Raw genomic sequence first — 18609 nt, 5'->3', positions numbered from 1 at the left:
CCTGTCATCCCATGTGGACATCCTAGGAGAGAAGGAAACTCTATTTTATATAAATAGATAGATATATATAACCTTTAAAGTTATAGAATTCAAGACTAATGTTTCACAGTTGCGGTCCTCCTGGGAATCTCAAAGAAAGCTAAATATATCTTGTTGACTCTTACTTTTATGGCAGATAACCGGTAGAAGTAACCCCAAGGAGAAAGGTGTTCTCCAAGTACTTGCCGAAGAAGTCGGACGCCTTAGAAAAAAAATTGATTCTAGCGAAGCAGGTCTTGTTGCCCGAAACGATATTAAGTTTGCTTATAAACTTGCAAGAGAGGCAGTTGTTTCTCAAACCAGGAGTGCCGATGGTGAAAAAAGTGATGCCAACGACGATGATGGTCATGATGGTGATAAACATGTTGACGATGATGATCATGATGACGATGATAAAGATAATAATCCATGGGCTTACGGATGTGGTTGTGATTGTGGTTTTGATTATTCCTCCGGTGACGTCGACATCCACTCTGACATTGACATCGACATCGACTCTTACATTGACTACTTTAGTCTCTATCTTTGGATCAGCCTGAAATTAATAGTTGTTGTGAAACACTTTTCCGTCTCTTTATTTAGTTTCAGGGTTGTAGGATCTTCTGGGCTTTTGGATTTTCTTTATTTAATCTGTTTATTACTTTATTATTAAAAGTAAGAGATGATTTGCTCAGACCTAGTTGGATATGACTACAAATCAGATAAATTTGGCCACACATTTGTTTTAGAGATTGAAATGTTGCAGAGGTTATATGAATTTTTTTAGAGCTTGAGCCTGTTTCACATTTCCAGGAACAAAAATATCAAGGCGGTTTCATTAGCAAAAGAGGTTATGAAGAGAAGCATTTTTTTTTTCCATATAGAACAAACTCAGTCAGATTGGCGGGGATATCCTTGAGAATTAATCCTTTTTCATTTCTGTAAATATTTGTTTTAGGAGAAAGAAAGAGGGGGAGAGGAATGGCTGATTCGTACATGAACTATCTCCACCGTGAGGATAACAATATGAGACGAACTACTGAACCATGCCAATTCGACACTAACTAATGTGTTAACACCAGTGTCGGCTCTATAGGTGTGATGGCAGTGCCCACATCTTTCGTTCAATTTTCTTTACCGTTTTAGGGCTCTCAATTTTGAAATTCTTACATTTTAAGGATCCAAAATTTAAATTGACTATCAATTACTATCTGGAAAGGAAAAAAAATATGCACAGGGTCCATTAATTTTTTAAGCCGGGTCTGGTTAACACTGAATCCTGCATGAGTTTTGACTGTGTCCCGAATCATGCATTCACTTAAACAGCTTCAGTCAAGTCTTGCGATATAATTGTTACTAGAACCTGATCCGCGGATATTTGTTTTTATTTTTAAATAAGTAAATTTTTGTTTTGTATAAATTGTATAATATTTTTTTATAATCTACACTTACAACATAATTATTTAATATGACATTTTAAACATTATAATTTTATCTATTACATTGAGTAATTATATTTTGTTTTTACAGTTAATCGTATCCTCATTTATCATCATATACATTTACCGTATTTGATTTTCAGTGAACTTATACATATATGAAAATATACGGCCAATAATATATTAAGGACTAATTTCGACTACATATTATATATAAATGATTATTTTATGTAACTTTTAATTTTTACTTTATACTTATTACTATTAAATAGTAAGAAATATAACTACATAACTTTAAAATATTATGTTCAAAATTTAGTAAATGGATACCTAAGTCGGTTTATTTTTTTATTTAACGCTATGTAAGTTAATTAGTTATTTTAAGTTTAACGTTATACCACATTTTTTAATTTTTATTAAATAATGACACACCTGTCCAAATTCTAAATAAATTATATATAAATATATGTCGGGTTTATATAAGTTTATTTGACTAAATTCAGTGACAAAAATAACTAAATAAAAATAAAATAATACAGAGATTTATACTAAAGTAATAGAATAAAAATTTGTACTAAACCCATAAAATAATAGAGAGATATGAATGTTTTATGGTGTTTTAATTGATAAAAAGACAATAAATACCGAAAGTTATGATTAGGTAATTTTTGTAGTGAAATATAAATTAGGAAAAGACAATAAATACAGAAAGTTAAGATTAAGTAACTATTGCAGTGAAATATAAATTAGGAAAGACATAAATGCTTTAAAATATGTTTATTAATTACTTCGGTGGCATAGACTTGTAAATAAGTGGTTGTTTTAAGGGTGAGTTTATATTTGTACTTCTCTTTTAATAAGATAGACTAGTTGATAACCCGCACGCATGTGCGGGTTGAGTTTTTGTAATAAGGTTTGTTCATTAAATAGTTTTAACATTTTGCAACATTACAATTTTTATCGATTATAAAATGACGAATACAAATGTTAGTCTCTTAAATGTGTCATCGTTGTTGAAGAGTTAACATATTACATCTCATTTAATTATTCTTAAGACTTCATATGCACACAAAAAAATTTAAGTTTTGCGGCTGACATAAATCACCAAAACCAAATAGACAACATTGATGGTATAATGACGAAAGGGGATTAGGTTTTCTGCTCTCGATTTGTTTAATATTGACTCTCCCATAAGTGGTTTTATTTTCTACATCTATATAATTGTGCTTTCGTTCTCGTCTTTGTTTCATTGATATGAGTTTAGTTTCTTTTTAAAATTTCTTCTTTGAATTCGGTGAATTACATATGTGTCAATTTCAAAAGATGGACATCTGTAAAAATTAGTTCTACTCCAGATACATATCAAAGAAGCAAAATTTTGAAGAAAATCACCAGCAAACTATATTAACAGGTTAGTGTTCAAATCTAATATATCAAACTGTTATAGAATATAATTGCAAACTTGAAATATAAATGTTTGTCTAGTATGTATTCACCAGTTCGGTCTAAAAATTATTTAATTCTAGAACAACAAAACAAATTACATATTTTATTAGCATACACTTTTGAGGTTTAGTTACTTAATAGTATACAAATAAAAATATATATAATACTTTATCCATACGATTTATTAGGGCTGAACATCTTATTCGATACATGAACTCGTATGTTAATTCGATCCAAAAATCCGAACCGAAATAGCAAATACCCGAACGGTTATTGAATTCAGAGAGATTGGATATCTGAACCCAAACGGATAATATCCAAAACCAAACGAGTAATATCCGAACCCAAATGGATATCCAAAGATAACCAAATATAAGTATATTTATATTACTTCTCTCATTTTATTCAAAATATTTATATTCAAAAATATTTATATTAATGATGCACATTGCTCAAAATTAAATAATATACATATAATTATGGACAAAATCATTTGCTACTCACTTAAAATACATATCAAGCTCTTGTTTCTTGCATTAACAAAAGTTATATCTAAAATTTCAAAACAACAACTAAATCAGTTTCTTTCTATTTTTAAAGTTTTATCTTCAAACCTATTAATAGTTTAATCTTTTAAAAATTAGAAAACCAGTTAAATTAAAAATATATTTTAAATACAAAAAAAAAACTTAAACAATGAATATTTTTTTTTCAAAATTTAAATATCCGAACACGACCCAAAATATCCGAACCCGACATAAAATACTCGAACCCGACTAGAAGTGTAGAAAATACTCGAGCGGAATCTATACCTTTATACTCAAATACCTGAAACATCCTAAATACCCGATATGAATCCGAACGTGTATCTGAACGCCATCCCCTATGATATATGATCATTTGTATCTTGCTTGAAAAGAAAAATTTTAAACTATTGATCACAAAAATTTCCATGTGGGATTTTTACTATTTTTAGTAATTTATAATCGTTTTCAAAAATTCAAAATATAATATATAAGAAAAAACTAATTTTTTATTATTATATGCTTAATGTGATTGTTTAATTTTTTTAATAATATAAAATTAAACAAAAAGAGAAAGGATACAAAAATTGTTATCAAATAAGTATTATTCATAATCATTAATTGTCACATATATGTTAACCATATTAGGTAATTCCGTAGCTTTTATTTAAGGAAAGGAAAAATATTCTTTTGTACACTACTAATTAATTTGATAGTTAATTTAATAAAAATCATAGTATATGTTTATATGGAACACCTTATTTTTCTAAAAATGTTAAGAATCATTTTCGTGATGACACGTAGCTACGAAAATATGTTGTAATGCTCCAGGATTAATATATAAGGGATATGAAAATAAAAAATGTATTACCAGTATTGTCTACACAGTCTTAATAACAATAAAAAACCGCTTAATCAATGTTTTGAAACCCGACCCGGACCCGCGGTTGAACCGGTAGACCTGGTGACCAAAACAAATCCGGTTTGGGTTTTGCGAAATACCCAATATTTAGAAACCTACAAAAACCCGCAAAAAACCACTAAAACCTGGAACCCGATACCGGTTGAACCAATAAATAACTTTTGCTTTTTTTTTTAATTATTTTTTATATTCTAAGTTTCCAATTAAGAAGTTAGGTTTTTCTTTTTCAGTTTTATATTTGTAATTTTTAGATTTTGATGAAGATTTCACTATGCCACCTGAAGAAAATGAAATGAACGACAGTAGAGAGAACCAAAATTAGTTGATGTGATTCTGTGTTAGTTTATTTCTGTTATTGACTATTTATCACAATGATCTTTCATTTTTGGTTTATTTTGGATTTGAAGTTTAATTTATTGTTCACATTAGACATTTAAATATTTATGAATTTTATGTCTTATTTTTTTAGATGCCATAACTCTTACTTTGTTACAAAAAATTTTAAATAGTCTAAACTGTTTTTTGGTATTTTATATGTCAAATGAAAATAAAAATATAGAAACTAAAATTAAGTATTTTCTAAATGTTTTTAAACATAGAATATATACATATCCAAATATTATTTTATGTTTTAAAAAACATTTAGAAAATATGAAAATTTTGTTTCTATATTTTTTCTCATAGCTAATATATTATTATATAATAAAATTAATTCATTTATTAACCTGCGATTCACCCGCAGTTGATCCAGTGACTCATCAACCCGGTAAGTCATCTGGTTCAGTGTCCGGGTCGGGTTTAACGTTTAATCTTCTGATCTCATACCATAATACTTTCATAATTCAAGTCATTTACTGTTACCATATTTTATAATGGTTTTGTTCCTAAATTTTAGGGGAATTAATTATTGAAAGATTTCTTATTGTTATTATTATCCAAAAGCAAAACACATCCACTACACATTATTTGAAATTGAAATTTTAAACTTTGTTCATGTGTTTTATCTATAATCACTTTCACTTAAAAATGTGACATGCTATAGTAGAAATGATGACATTGCTTATGGTTAAATGCGGCGTGACCAATCACATTTTATGTTAATTTATACTTTTGGTAAACTTTTTAAAATATGGTAATAACTCATAAATCATCACTAAAAGTAAATATATTCAAATATGACATTAAATAGTATAATATAGAAATATAAAAATAGTTTGAAAATTTCGAAATATTATTTATTTATTTTTATAACTATACAATTTTTATTACTCAAAAAGATTTTCAAAATTTTCTACAATTTTCTTAAAAATTATAATTTTTAATTGTAATACCATTATCCTTTATATATCTACACATTTTAGAAATATTTTTTAGTTGTTTAATTTTTTTATGACTATATGATTTTTATATTAAAATCTTTTTTTTAATTTTATACAAGTTGATTTAATATATTTTAAATAAAATCCATAGATAAAAAAATCTATCTAAGATCATAATTTTAAAATTGATACATATCTATTGTTTATTTTACCTAAATTTTATGCTTAGTTAAATAAAATTTATATTAAAATATTTATATAAAATAGTAAAATTTAATAATAATTAACAAAATTTTAATTTTGAGATATAATTTTAATTTAAAATTTTTATTGCTGCACATGGTGTAGGAAAACACATATTAAAGATGTGAAGAAGATTCTTACCCCTTGCTACAGGAAGTCTTGACATACAGATGTGATTTGGGTATTGCTGCTGGCCTTGTAGCCCCGGTTTCTGGAGAGGAGATCAAATCTGCACTTCATGCCTTACCAAATGACAAGGTGTCTGGACCACATGGATTCACGAAGGAGTTCTTTGTTGCTGCCTGGCCAATTGTTGGGAAGGAATTCATCATCTCTGTACAGTCCTTCTTCCTGTTTGTTTTTTTGCCCACAGGAATCAATGCAACGATCCTATCCCTCATTCCCAAATTAGAGGAGGCGCGGACTATGAAGGACTATCGTCCAATTGCCTGCTGCAACCTCCTTTATAAGGTCATCTCCAAAATACTAGCAAGGAGACTGAAAACGATATTTCCGGATGCAATTGAGCCAAACCAAACAGCGTTCATCAAAGGAAGGTTGCTGCTTGAAAGCGTCCTCTTAGCTTCGGAGCTAGTCAACGGGTATCACAGAACTACGCTAAGCAACAGAGCAACAATAAAATTGGACATCTCCAAGGCCTTTGATACTGTGAAGTGGTCGTTTATCACCGCAGTTCTGAAAGCTATGGGGTTGCCGATACAGTTCATTCATTGGATCAGGGTCCGTATATCTACGGCTTCGTTCTCAGTGTCTGTCAATGGAAGCCTAGAGAGTTTTTTCACCAGTGCTAGAGGAATACGACAGGGCAGCTCTCTCTCACCCTACTTATACGTAATCCTGAACAATGTACTGTCTAAATTGCTAAATAGGGCCGCTGAGGCTCAGCAATTTGGCTATCACCCGCAATGCCTCAAGATGAAACTCACGCATCTTTGCTTCGCTGACGACATCCTAGTGTTTACGGATGGTTCTGCTAACTCTCTGAAAGGAGTGCTGGAGGTTATGAAGCCGTTTGCAGATATCTCGGGCTTATGTATCAATGTAGCAAAGTCTTCTATCTTCGCTACAGGGCAGAGCATAACCCCTCTGATGAGTGAAGCTACGAGCACAGGAATTACAGTAGGCACATTACCGGTGAGGTATTTGGGAATGCCTCTAACCACCAAGGCATTAACAAGACCAGATTATGAGCCTCTGATAGACAAGGTCCGTGGAAGAATGATGTCCTGGAAAAATAAATACCTATCTTATGCAGGCCGGCTTCAGCTAATCAAGTCTGTAATTGCTATATTGTCAATTTCTGGAGTCAAGCGTTTATTCTCCCCAAGGCTTGTCTAGATGAGATAGAGAGCATGTGTAGTGCATTCTTGTGGTCAGGTTCTCCGAATCAGACGCACAAAGCTAAAGTCGCTTGGGAGGATTTGTGCTGTCCCAAAGAAGAAGGGGGCTTAGGGATAAGGAAGCTGCGAGACTCCGCTGCTGTGTTTGCTATGAGTTTGATTTGGAGGCTCTTCTCTAACGCGAGTTCACTATGGGTTTCATGGATTCAACGTTACTTATTGAGACAAAATTCCTTTTGGGAACTAAAGGAGGATGGAAAGGGATCGTGGATGTGGAGAAAACTATTAAAACTTAGGGCGCAGGTCTACCAGTTCATCAGATATGAGGTATATGATGGTAAGACAGCGTTCTTTTGGTTTGATGACTGGCTGCAGCAAGGGAAACTTATCGATATAACTGGAGCAGCAGGCACTTATCATCTTGGCGTGGCTCGTACTGCTCGGGTGTGTGATGCAGTCTCGCAGGAAGCTTGGAATATAAGAGGACAGAGAAGTCGTTTCTTCCATGGTCTCTATGAGCGAATTCTCAGTATTCCGGTCCCTCACCTCTTTCAGGGACAAGATGTTGTGCTGTGGAAACACTCAGATGGAGAATATAAACCTTATTTTTCATCGGCCAAGACTTGGGAGCAACTCAGAGAGAAAAGGAGCAATGTGTTTTGGAGCAAAGGCATTTGGTTTCCTCAAGGAGTTCCACGCTTCTCCTTCATTGCGTGGCTTGCAGTAAGGAACCGGTTGTCAACGGGGGATAGAATGAGAGCTTGGGGAATTCATCAGAGCTGTATGCTATGTGGAGAAAGAGATGAGACAAGGGATCATGTGTTTTTTGCATATCCTTACTCCTTCACGGTTTGGGATACATTGGTGAATTGTCTGAGTGGCCACAGGACTGACCCTGACTGGACAGTAACGCTGCAGTTTGTTTGTCGTAACAGTCTGCATGTAGTGGACAAGACGCTAGTGAAGATGGCGTTCCAAAGTTGTATATACCATTTGTGGAAGGAGAGGAATGAGAGAAGACACGGCACTGGCTACCGTTCAGGAGAGCAATTGATCCGGCTCATACACAAGGGGATTCGAAATGGGATCACTTCTCTGCGCTACAAAGAGGATCACAAACTGAGGGGACTGATGCAAAGATGGTTTGAAGTTACAGCTTAGTAGAAGGAACACTTAACCAATTTTGTTACAGCATTGTAAAGTTTCTTTTTAGGCATTTTTAGTCTTTGTAAATGCATACTCATTCTACTCGATCAATAAATTTCACATTTCATCAAAAAAACACATATTAAAGCACTTTAAATTTAATATTGACATCACTTGAGAGTGGAGAAATTAATTCTTGATACCGAGACGAGAAAGCAATTTATATTTTTTTTTTCCAATCACAAAATCCACTTTGGAGGAAAAAGGAAATCTTTGATGCAGATTGAGAATGAGAACATTACGTGGCGGACAAGTTTCCTTGATTCCTATTTGCTTGCATCTTTTCCTTATCCTATTTGCATTTTTACTCTTGAAGTTAATTTCCTTTTTGCAATGATTAGATCCCTATATAAAGAGAGTCAACTTTCTTCTCGAACCTTTTCTTGTGTTAGGTTTCTCTCCTCTTCTATATTTCCTTATCAACTCGGTGTTCCTCGCCCTTTTCTTGTGTGTTTTGCCTGAGTAATCATGGCCACTGCTTCAGGTGCTTTTAAGTCTAGGGCAAATCACAGGAAGCAAATAGAATTAGAAGAAGCTCGTAAAGCTGGGCTTGCTCCAGCAGAAGTAGATGAGGATGGAAAGGAAATCAATCCTCACATACCTCAGTACATGTCCTCTGCTCCATGGTATCTCAACTCTAAGAAACCGAGCTTGAAGCATCAAAGGAACTGGAAGAATGATCTCAATAGCAAAAGTACATGCTACGACAGAGGCGCAAAGATGTTTCAAGCTGAAAAATACAGGAAGAAAGCATGTCAAAACTGTGGTGCAATGTCTCATGATGTGAAATCATGTATGTATAGACCTCGTAAGGTCGGAGCCAAATTCACAAACATGTACATTGCACCGGATGAGAAGGTCGAGAGTCTGAAACTCGACTATGCTGCCAAGAGGGACCGATGGAACGGTTATGATACTTCAGACTACCACCGTGTGGTAGAGCGCTATGAAGCAAGAGAGAATGCACGAAAGAAGTACCTAAAGGAGCAGAAGATTAAGAAACTAGAAGAGAATGATGGAGACGAAGATGAAGACGACGACGGCTTAAGAGTGGATGAAGCCAAGGTTGATGAGAGCAAGCAGATGGACTTTGCAAAGGTAGAAAAGCGTGTTAGAACAAGTGGTGGTGGTAGCACAGGAACTGTAAGGAATCTACGTATCAGGGAAGACACTGCCAAGTATCTATTGAACCTTGATGTCAACTCGGCTCACTACGACCCTAAAACAAGATCCATGCGTGAGGACCCGCTTCCAAATACAGATCCGAATGAGAAATTTTATTTGGGAGATAATCATTATAGAAACAGTGGGCAGGCTCTAGAGTTCAAACAGATGAACATCCACTCATGGGAAGCTTTTGACAAGGGACAAGACACGCATATGCAAGCGGCTCCATCCCAAGCTGAGTTGCTCTACAGGAACTTTAAGGATGCTAAGGCCAAACTGATATCTCAAACAAAGGACTCACTTATGGAGAAGTATGGGAATGCTTCCACAGAGGATGACATCCCCATGGAGATTTTGCTTGGGCAAAGCGAAAGACAAGTAGAGTATGACCGTTCAGGGAGGATTATAAAGGGACAGGAGGTGATACTTCCAAAGAGCAGATACGAAGAAGATGTTTATGCTAACAATCACACTAGTGTTTGGGGCTCATGGTGGAAAGAACAGCAGTGGGGATATAAATGTTGCAAGCAAACCATTCGCAATAGCTACTGTACAGGTTCTTCTGGAATTGACGCTGCAGAGGCTTCCCTTGATCTGATGAACGCTAATATTGTTCGCACTGAATTGAGACCAAATACGGTTGAAGAGAAGAGAATGGCAACGTGGGGAACTGACATCCCTGGTGATTTGGAATTGAACAAGGATGTACTTTCTAATGCTCTTAAAAAGGAGGATGAGCTTAAGAGAGAAGAAAAAGATGAGAGGAAACGAAAATACAATGTCAAATACAACAATGATGTGACTGTGGAAGAGATGGAAGCTTATAGGATGAAGAGAGCTCACCACGAGGATCCAATGAAAGAGTTCCTCTGAAAACAGAGTTTTACTTATCTTTTTTATTCCCTTTCATCATCATGTAACCTGCAGAAATCTTATTAAGTTTTATGTGACCCTAACGTTGTTTGAGACCCCTTTGAAGTAAAAAAAAACGTTACTGCAGGTTTGGAAATGAGAAGCACTACTTGCTGACAAGATTCTTATTTATCTATAGTTCGTCCTTTTCACTAATTTTCCTCTATTTTAATTTCCTTCGTTTTATAAGTTGTTGTCCTTCTTATACGTGAAGTGAGAATATTGGAGAAGTGTACCTGTTGGATAAACTTCAAAATAGCTTGCAGCATAAGTAATCTCTAATAAGTTGATTAGGATAAGGAAGGCTTGTTATAATCGAACTAGAATTAGGAGTTATTAGTTCTAATAGAAATATTGATTAGCAAAGTTGTGGCACCTATATAAACACCATTGTTGAATTTTGACTTGTGACAAAGGTGTGAAAAATATTTGGTTTTAGTTTTGAGTTATTTAATAAACATAATAATAAAGAGAGTTATTTTTTAAATCTCTTTTTATTTGGTATCAGAGGCAAGTTTTACAGAGGAGATGACAACAAGAGAAACTCTAGACATGGAAGATAGAAAATCTCCAATGAAGTCAAAAGAGCATGTACCATCGTCGGTATTCTGAGAAGCAATCAAGATGCGGCACCTTGGAGCAGACCGAGTTAAAGAGGCTAGACTTTAAACTTTGATGTCTGAGTTCAAACGTTTGAGAATGAAAGACTCATAAACTATTAGGGTATGAATGGTGACCAGGGAACGACGAGGAATAATGCATTCCCTAACGTTCCTAAAAAAAATTACCATTCACAAGGAATAATAATTTCCTCTCATTCCCTTTCATTCCCTTTTTTGTAGAGAATTAAAGAACAAAATTATTCCTTGTCAAATTTGATAAGGAATAACCATTCCTTTTCATTCCTGGTATTTTATTCCCGTACATTCCTTTTTTATTCGTTCCTCTTGATTCCCGGATGGTCACCAGTCGGACCCTTAATGTGTTCACCGTGAAGATATCAGAATTAGCTACAATAGCTGCAGCCCTAGGTCAAAATATTGAAGAATCAAGGATGGTGAAGAAGTTTCTTCAAAGTTTGCCGCGAAACTAGTACATACAAATCATAGCATCACTCGAGCAGGTCGAGCAGGTCCTAGATCTAAACAAGACTGGTTTTGACGATATAGTTGGATGGCTCAAAGCTTATGATGAACTTATACTTGACGATGTAACACATGAAAAACCCCAAGGGAACATATTATTTTCAAAAAACAGAGTCTCAGGTAAATCAAACCAGAAACGAAAACTCAAGAGGACGAGGGACGTGGGAGATATTTATACACATGATCGAAATAAGGAAAGAAAATAAAGACCCAGGGATAAGGATTTCATGTTCGGAGGGTTGCTGGAGACAAGAGTTAAGGAGGGGAGGAGTGAAAGAATAATTTCGACGGTCTTTTGAGGTTGGAGTATGATCTCAAATTATGAGTTTAACACACAGGGGAGAATCTGGTTGGTCTGGAGACCAGACATTAGAGTCACGCCATTCTTTAAAAGTGGACAATTATTCACAGTTTCAATATTGATGGTATAGGGGAGGATGAGTTTTTTTTACTCAATCATATAAGCTTTGAATACTATGGAAGAGAAAAGGAGCTATGGAAGGATCTAAAGCTCCATCAGGACTCGCTGATTGTCCGAAACAAACCATGGTTGATTGCTGGTGATTTTAATGAGACGCTAGACATGGAGGATCATTCGTCGCATGAGGTTTCACCTACTCAAGGGATGCGTGATTTTGGTGATGTTGTGCAATACTGCTTGCTGATGGATTTAGGTTCTCATGGAACGCATTACACATGGTGTAATAAAAAAAACGGAGGGCCTTATCTCAAATAAGATTGATCGAGTTATGTTTAATGATCAGTGGCTAGCTGACTATCCTCAATCTCATGCTGTATTTGAGAGTGGTGGGTGTTCAGATCATCTCCGCTGCCGCATTCAACTCCAATCTGAGATTGCGCGCCGCCCAAAAAGGATATTTAAATTTGTCAATGCCATTACAGAACTGGAGGAATTCTTACCAAGTGTTAGTCAGTATTGTGAGACCACAGAACCAATCTTCTTATCGACTTCATCTCTTTTTAAAGAAACTAAAGAATTTGAAGCCTATCATTAAGGAGCTGGGGAAAAAGAGGATGGGAGATCTCTCAAGGAAATCAAAGTCTTCTTTTGAAGAGCTATGTCTTAAGCAAGATGAAACAATGAGAAATCCAACACAACAGAACATGCGGGCAGAGAGTGAAGCATACAAGAGGTGGGATTTTGTCTCAGAAGAGAAGGTTCTAAAACAAAAATCCAAGATGCATTGGTTGAATGTGGGGGACAAAAATAATAGTGTACCGAGGAGCAACAGCAAGGGAAATTGTAAACTCCATAAGGGAGATAGAGTGTGTCGATGGAGAGATAGTAAAATCATCTAAGAAGATAAAAACTGAAGCACAGAGACACTTTCGAGAATTTCTCATGTATAAGCCATAAAATTTTACGGGTATTGATGTTTCTGATCTTCAGTCTCTCTTCCTATCGCTGCTCGGAGTCAGATAGAGAGAGTCTGATTAAGGAAGTCACCGCAGAGGAGGTTACGAAGGTTCTGTTTGCAATGCCGAGTGAGAAGTCTCCGGGTCCAGATGGGTATACTGCAGAGTTTTATGAATCAGCGTGGTCAATCATTGGTTCTGATTTTGTTGTTTCTGATCGAGCTTTCTTTGACAAGGGTTTCTTGCCAAAAAGGATCAACACAACAATTTTGGCTCTAATACCGAAAGGTAACAGGTGCAAAGAAGATGAAAGATTATCGGCCTATATCTTGTTGTAATGTTCCTTACAAAGTGATCTCTAAGATCATAGCGAATCGCCTAAAGAAGCTTCTCCCAGATTTCATCAGTCCGAATCAATCCGCTTTTGTTAAAGATTGGCTACTGATCGAGAATCTTCTCTTGGCAACAGAACTGGTGAAGGACTACCACAAGGACTCGATCTCTCAATGTTGTGCGATAAAGGTGGATATATCAAAGGCGTTCGACACAGTTCAGTGGTATTTTCTCTTTAATACCTTGACAGCACTGAGGTTCCAAGAGAAGTTCATACACTGGATCTCTCTCTGTAGTGTCCCTGATCTGAGATAGGATCGAGTGGGACGAGCCATGGTGCAAGGAGACGCACCAGTCAGGTCACACAACCTAAAGACAAGCGTATCATGGCTCAATGACATGGTTAAGGGCATCAGGAAGCTGAGACTTAACCAGAATAGGGTAAAGGCAAGTTAAAGAGAGCTGGACGAGTGATCCGGGAGCTGGGCGAGCCCCGGTTAAAGCTTAATCAGCTGGAGGAAGTGTGGAGCTAGCTCACTCAGTCTTGGTCAGCTCACTGGAGCTGATAGACTAGCTCACTAGCTTGGCGGAGTGTTCTGGTCCAGACCAGTGTGGCCGGTGCCGAGCGGTTACCAAGCTGTGCCGACGGCTCATGTGGGACGATGGAGCCGTGTGCAGCCAGGACCGAACCAAGGCTTAGGCAAAGGCAATAGGAGTTGGTTTTCGATGGAGAAACTGCCAAGAAGCAGTTGGGCGGTTAAGGGGCCGGTTGGGAGCAGTTAGAGGCGAGAGGGTGCAAGAGGACAAGTGGCACCATTTCGGCCAATCCTTTGCAACCGATCGCCCAGGCAGTTATCTGATCCCTCTCTTTATAAATATAAGTCTTTGGGGTCAGTTTTGCACATGAATTTCCTTAGGGAAAACTCTGAGCAAATCGTGAGAGAGAGAGACAAGAGAAAGAGATCGGTGGCCAAGAAAGAAACCGTGGGAGTGGTGGTTTGATCTATTCCGGCAAGGCTTGAGAATGGATGGCAAGGCTTGAGAATGGATACAAGACAGAAGGAGAAGGAGAAGGAGAAGGAGAAGGACATGGCGCCATGGGAAAGAACTCCTAAGGTTAATGGTGTAGGCTGTGAACCATCGGCCCTAGCCGGCGGTTAATCCAATCGGTTTTGTGGCTGGTTTGGTGATCGGATGCATCCATCTCTCCCTCTCTTCTGTTTTGCCTTAACCTCTATATGTAATGTTATATTATGATTGATCAGATGTAGAGAGACTGAACCAAGGCCTTGGCCGGTTCAGAAATGAAGTCCTTGGCTTTGGCCGGACTTAGCCATGAACGGCTACACCAAGGACTGATCGGATTGATCTAGATCGCTTGGGTATGATCCGGTCATGGCCTGTGTGGGAACCAAAATTTGCACTGTCGATTTCTGTTTAAATAAGGAAAGTCAAGAAACCCTAAATTTCCCAGAGGTCCCGGATTCTCTGCGAGAGCCAACGACAAGTAACCAAATAAATGCGGAAAATATTTAAAGACAATAAAGCGAGTTTAGAAAGAGTTGATCTTATTTCGAATCCGCGTAAGAGCGTTGCGATCATTACAAAAGATTACAAAAGCTTCGGCCGCAAGAGCTGTCAGCGATTTCCCTAGTTCTAACGACCAAAAACCTTAAACCTAGTTGAGTCGCAGCTCGATAACAACAAACGAAAAAGGTATGAAAAAGGTTTTGATTTGATTTCAGACTGAACCTTATGAAAGGCTGCCTACGTACCCCTTTCGAGGATCAAGCTGAATGTAGTTGGATTGAAAGAGTAGAACAAGAGATAGAACTGCATGGGCCAGTTCGTCTAGTAATCGGGTGCCGGTCATAGAAACAGAGCATGTCGAGAATAATGCCTAAAAGTTTCTAAGTGCAGAGAGTTCTAAGTTTGAAAGAAATTTTCCTTTGTGCCTCTCGCCTAGGACTCCTTATATACTCCTCCAAGGTCGGTTTTAGCTTTTCCCTTCCAACCCTTAAGCCGTCTGAAGTGAAAATGGAGATATTCCATTTTTCCGATCTTCATGTTTATCCGCGGAAACTTAACATTTTTTATGTGGAAACTTATCTTTACATTTGTTTTTATAAAATAAAAACATAAACCGTCATAGTATCTACGAGCTCATTCTTAAAGAATCGTAAGTGGGCTTGTAGTCGCGTTTTAAACCTCCTTGGGCCGTCTTTCGACATAAAACGTTTGTTACGATTTTCTTTACGAAAAAAACAAGTTCTCGCGGTTTTTATCATAAAGTTTCAACGGTAACTTTAATCGGAATGATGTGAGAAATGATATGTCTGCGGTACATGAGAGCTAGCATTGAGGAACATACGAGAATGCATGGATTTAGGTCGTACCCGTTATCGATGTCCGAGACAGTTCGGTCGCCACATAGCGACCTGGTCCGCGCTGGATCTGTTGCTACGCAGTGACCGAATGAAAGGTTTGGACGGTCGCTACGTAGCGACCGACCGAGTGGCTTGGTCGGTCGCTATGTAGCGACCGACCGAATGGTTTGGTCGGTCGCTACGTAGCGACCGACTCGTTCGCGGGTCAGTCACTACATAGCGACCGACCGAGTGGCTTGGTCGGTCGCCACGTAGCGACCGACACGTTCGCGGGTCGGTCGCTATGTAGCGACCGACCGAGTGGCTTCGTCGGTCACTACGTACCGACCGACACGTTCGCGGGTCGGTCGCTACGTAGCGACCTACTGAGTGGTTTGGTCGGTCGCGGGTCGGTCGCTACGTAGCGACTGACCGAATGGCTTGGTGTGTCACTACGTAGCGACCGACTTGTTCGCGGGTCGGTCGCTACGTAGCGACCGATCAAGTGGGTTGGTTGGTCGCTACGTAGCGACTGGCTCGTTCGCAGGCCGGTCTCTACGTGGCGAACTTGTCTGGATCTTTATCTGACGTTTTATGAACGTGTTCTCGGACTATTGGTGTTTAGTTTCGACGAATCAACCGAGATTAGTGCAAGATTTTACCGCAAAGTTCTTCCTAAAGATCTTTTAACGAAGATTTTTTTTCGTAAAAACGTTCATGCTGATTTTTACGGGGACTTTCAGACATTGATTCCGTCGTGACCGATTTTGACCCCAACGGTTAGCCCCCTAGCTCGTTAGAACCATGAGCTTCTAGCGTGAGGTTCTAGCGAATGGCTTGGAAAGTTAGGAAAGTTAGGTAAGTTAGGCGGAATTAATGGTTGAAAAGGTCTGTGGTAAGTGTTCTTCTCGCTCTCCTAAGAGTGGAACGCGATAAGATTGGGGCTGCACCTTATGACGGCTGCCTACGTACCCTTGTTGAAGGGTCAAGCCTTTCGTAGTTCGTCTTGGAGTTAAGGTTCTTATGACCTGTTTTCCAGCTAGACCTTTACGGTCTAGTTTATATGTAGAGGTTATCAGGCATGTTGCTGCCGATGGCATTTTATATAGGTGTAGAGGGAAGACTACGAGTTGTCATTTCGTAATCTAACTCTGTTTGAACTGCTATATCCGTGATCTGTTTCGAGAGTTTTTGCAGTGTGTAAACTTGCGGGATTTCTGAAGACACCCGAATATTGGCCAAGAGACAAATTTTGGGATCTCGTATCATGGTGTTTGATACTATGCCTAGAGATGTTAGAGACCAGTGTGCTGGGTTTAGGGCAAGACTTAGGTCTAATCACGGCTTTAAGGGGTGCGATGACTACTTCGACTTACGTTTCCCGTATCGTTTTCGACCTGATTCCATCCCGCTTTAAAGTCCGCGATATATTCTCGGCTTACGTGACTTGTATGGTAGGAATCGAGCATCTCTTCGAGAACAATTTTTAAGTCTCCCGAAAGTGCTGACCAAAATTTCGGATTTTTTTTTAATATAGCGCTATTACCCTTGTGTCGGGTGTACGAGAGCTATCTCTACGAGATGGCTAAGTCTGTTTAGGACGTTAAGAGATTGTTGTAATCAGCAACAAACTTATCGGTAGATATTACCGTTTTTGAGTCTTTGCGAATAATACGTGTTTGAGAAGATGTTAGTATGTGTGATTGTTTGGTCTTCCAAGAAGGAGCATTTATCGAGGAAGGTAATTTTGTCGAAAAATGGTTTTTCAGGTGTCTGCGACGTCTCGCAATGCTGAAAATTGATTTTTTCTTTCGTATGCCTCGTTTCGTGCTTGAAATGAAGATGTTAGTATGTATGACTGTTTGGTCTTCCAAGAAGGTGCCTTAATCGAGGAAAGTAATTTTGTCAAAAAATGGTTCTTCAGGCGTCTGCGACGTCTCACAATGCTGAAGATTGATTTTTTTTTCGTATGCCGCGTTTCGTGCTTGAAATGTTCGCGTGCTTGAAGATGTTTCGTAATATTGCAAGGATTTATTCTTAGCCCTGCGTTTGAGAAACATTCTGGTTTGTCTACGGATGTTCGCAGCCAAAATTGTTTTTCCTGTTTGGATGCTAATAATTTGATTTGTGATCGAGAAATTAGGATTGAGGGGTTGCGTAAATTTGTCCATGGGAAGAAGCGTTTTCCTTCGTAGTGCTTTGTGAAGTGTTGGCTTTCCGAGATCTATTTCGTGCATTTTTGAGGATGTTTCGTATAGCTCTAGAAGCTTTGTTACAAATTTTTCCTTACATGCCGCGTATTATGGGTAAAACATAGCAGGCTTAAAGTGAAATGTGGAATGTATCGAACTTGGTCGATTGTCGACAAGTTTTGGTTTTCCGTTAACCGTTTGGTTGTTAGGACTGAGTTTCGTTATGAAGAATTTATCATACGATTTCTGGTTGTGGGCTATACGATAATTATTCTCTTAATAGTCACACGACGTTTTTAGAAAAATCGTAGATTGTCGTTTAGCCGTTAAGTGATGAGGCGATGGTTTCCCAAATAGTTTGGCTTGGCGTGAAGGATGTGTTCACTCAGATAGCCAAGGATGTTGTAGGTCAAGGATTAGACCATGGTACTTTAAAAATTAAGGTCATGTTAGTTTACGATCGTCCTTAAAGGGGATGACAAATTCTGGTTTGGACCTTTACTGGAAGGCGTAATTGACCGAGGGCCAAAGAGCGCTTATCGAGATTGATAGGCAAAGTTTGCCAGAGTTATACGCATTAAGATGGCTGATAGTCATAGAAAACGATTCTATGCTTTAGGTTTCAGTTATACGATGAAT

At 37.6% G+C, this 18609-nt stretch overlaps 2 protein-coding genes across 2 annotated transcripts in view; both read left to right on the top strand.

Moving 5' to 3' along the window:
* The window catches only part of LOC106330762, a 9233-nt gene extending 800 nt beyond the window's left edge, over nucleotides 1-8433 (top strand). Inside the window, exons 2-4 of the mRNA XM_013769182.1 lie at nucleotides 176-607; nucleotides 6065-7071; nucleotides 7188-8433. Of these exons, the coding sequence (XP_013624636.1) occupies nucleotides 176-607; nucleotides 6065-7071; nucleotides 7188-8433 (2685 nt within the window). The remainder of the gene's footprint in view (nucleotides 1-175; nucleotides 608-6064; nucleotides 7072-7187) is intronic.
* Nucleotides 8434-8946: 513 nt separating this feature from the next.
* LOC106334878 (pre-mRNA-splicing factor SLU7-A-like) lies at nucleotides 8947-10544 on the top strand. The gene has a single exon (XM_013773264.1). It carries the CDS (start codon nucleotides 8947-8949, stop codon nucleotides 10516-10518), a length of 1572 nt encoding a protein of 523 aa, XP_013628718.1. The 3' UTR covers nucleotides 10519-10544.
* Nucleotides 10545-18609: the final 8065 nt, after the last annotated feature.

This window comes from Brassica oleracea, chromosome C3 (genome assembly GCF_000695525.1).
Source record: "Brassica oleracea var. oleracea cultivar TO1000 chromosome C3, BOL, whole genome shotgun sequence".
Lineage (NCBI taxonomy): Eukaryota > Viridiplantae > Streptophyta > Magnoliopsida > Brassicales > Brassicaceae > Brassica > Brassica oleracea.
The sequence above is the reverse complement of the archived record's forward strand: the minus strand, read 5'-3'. Positions and strand labels throughout refer to the sequence as shown.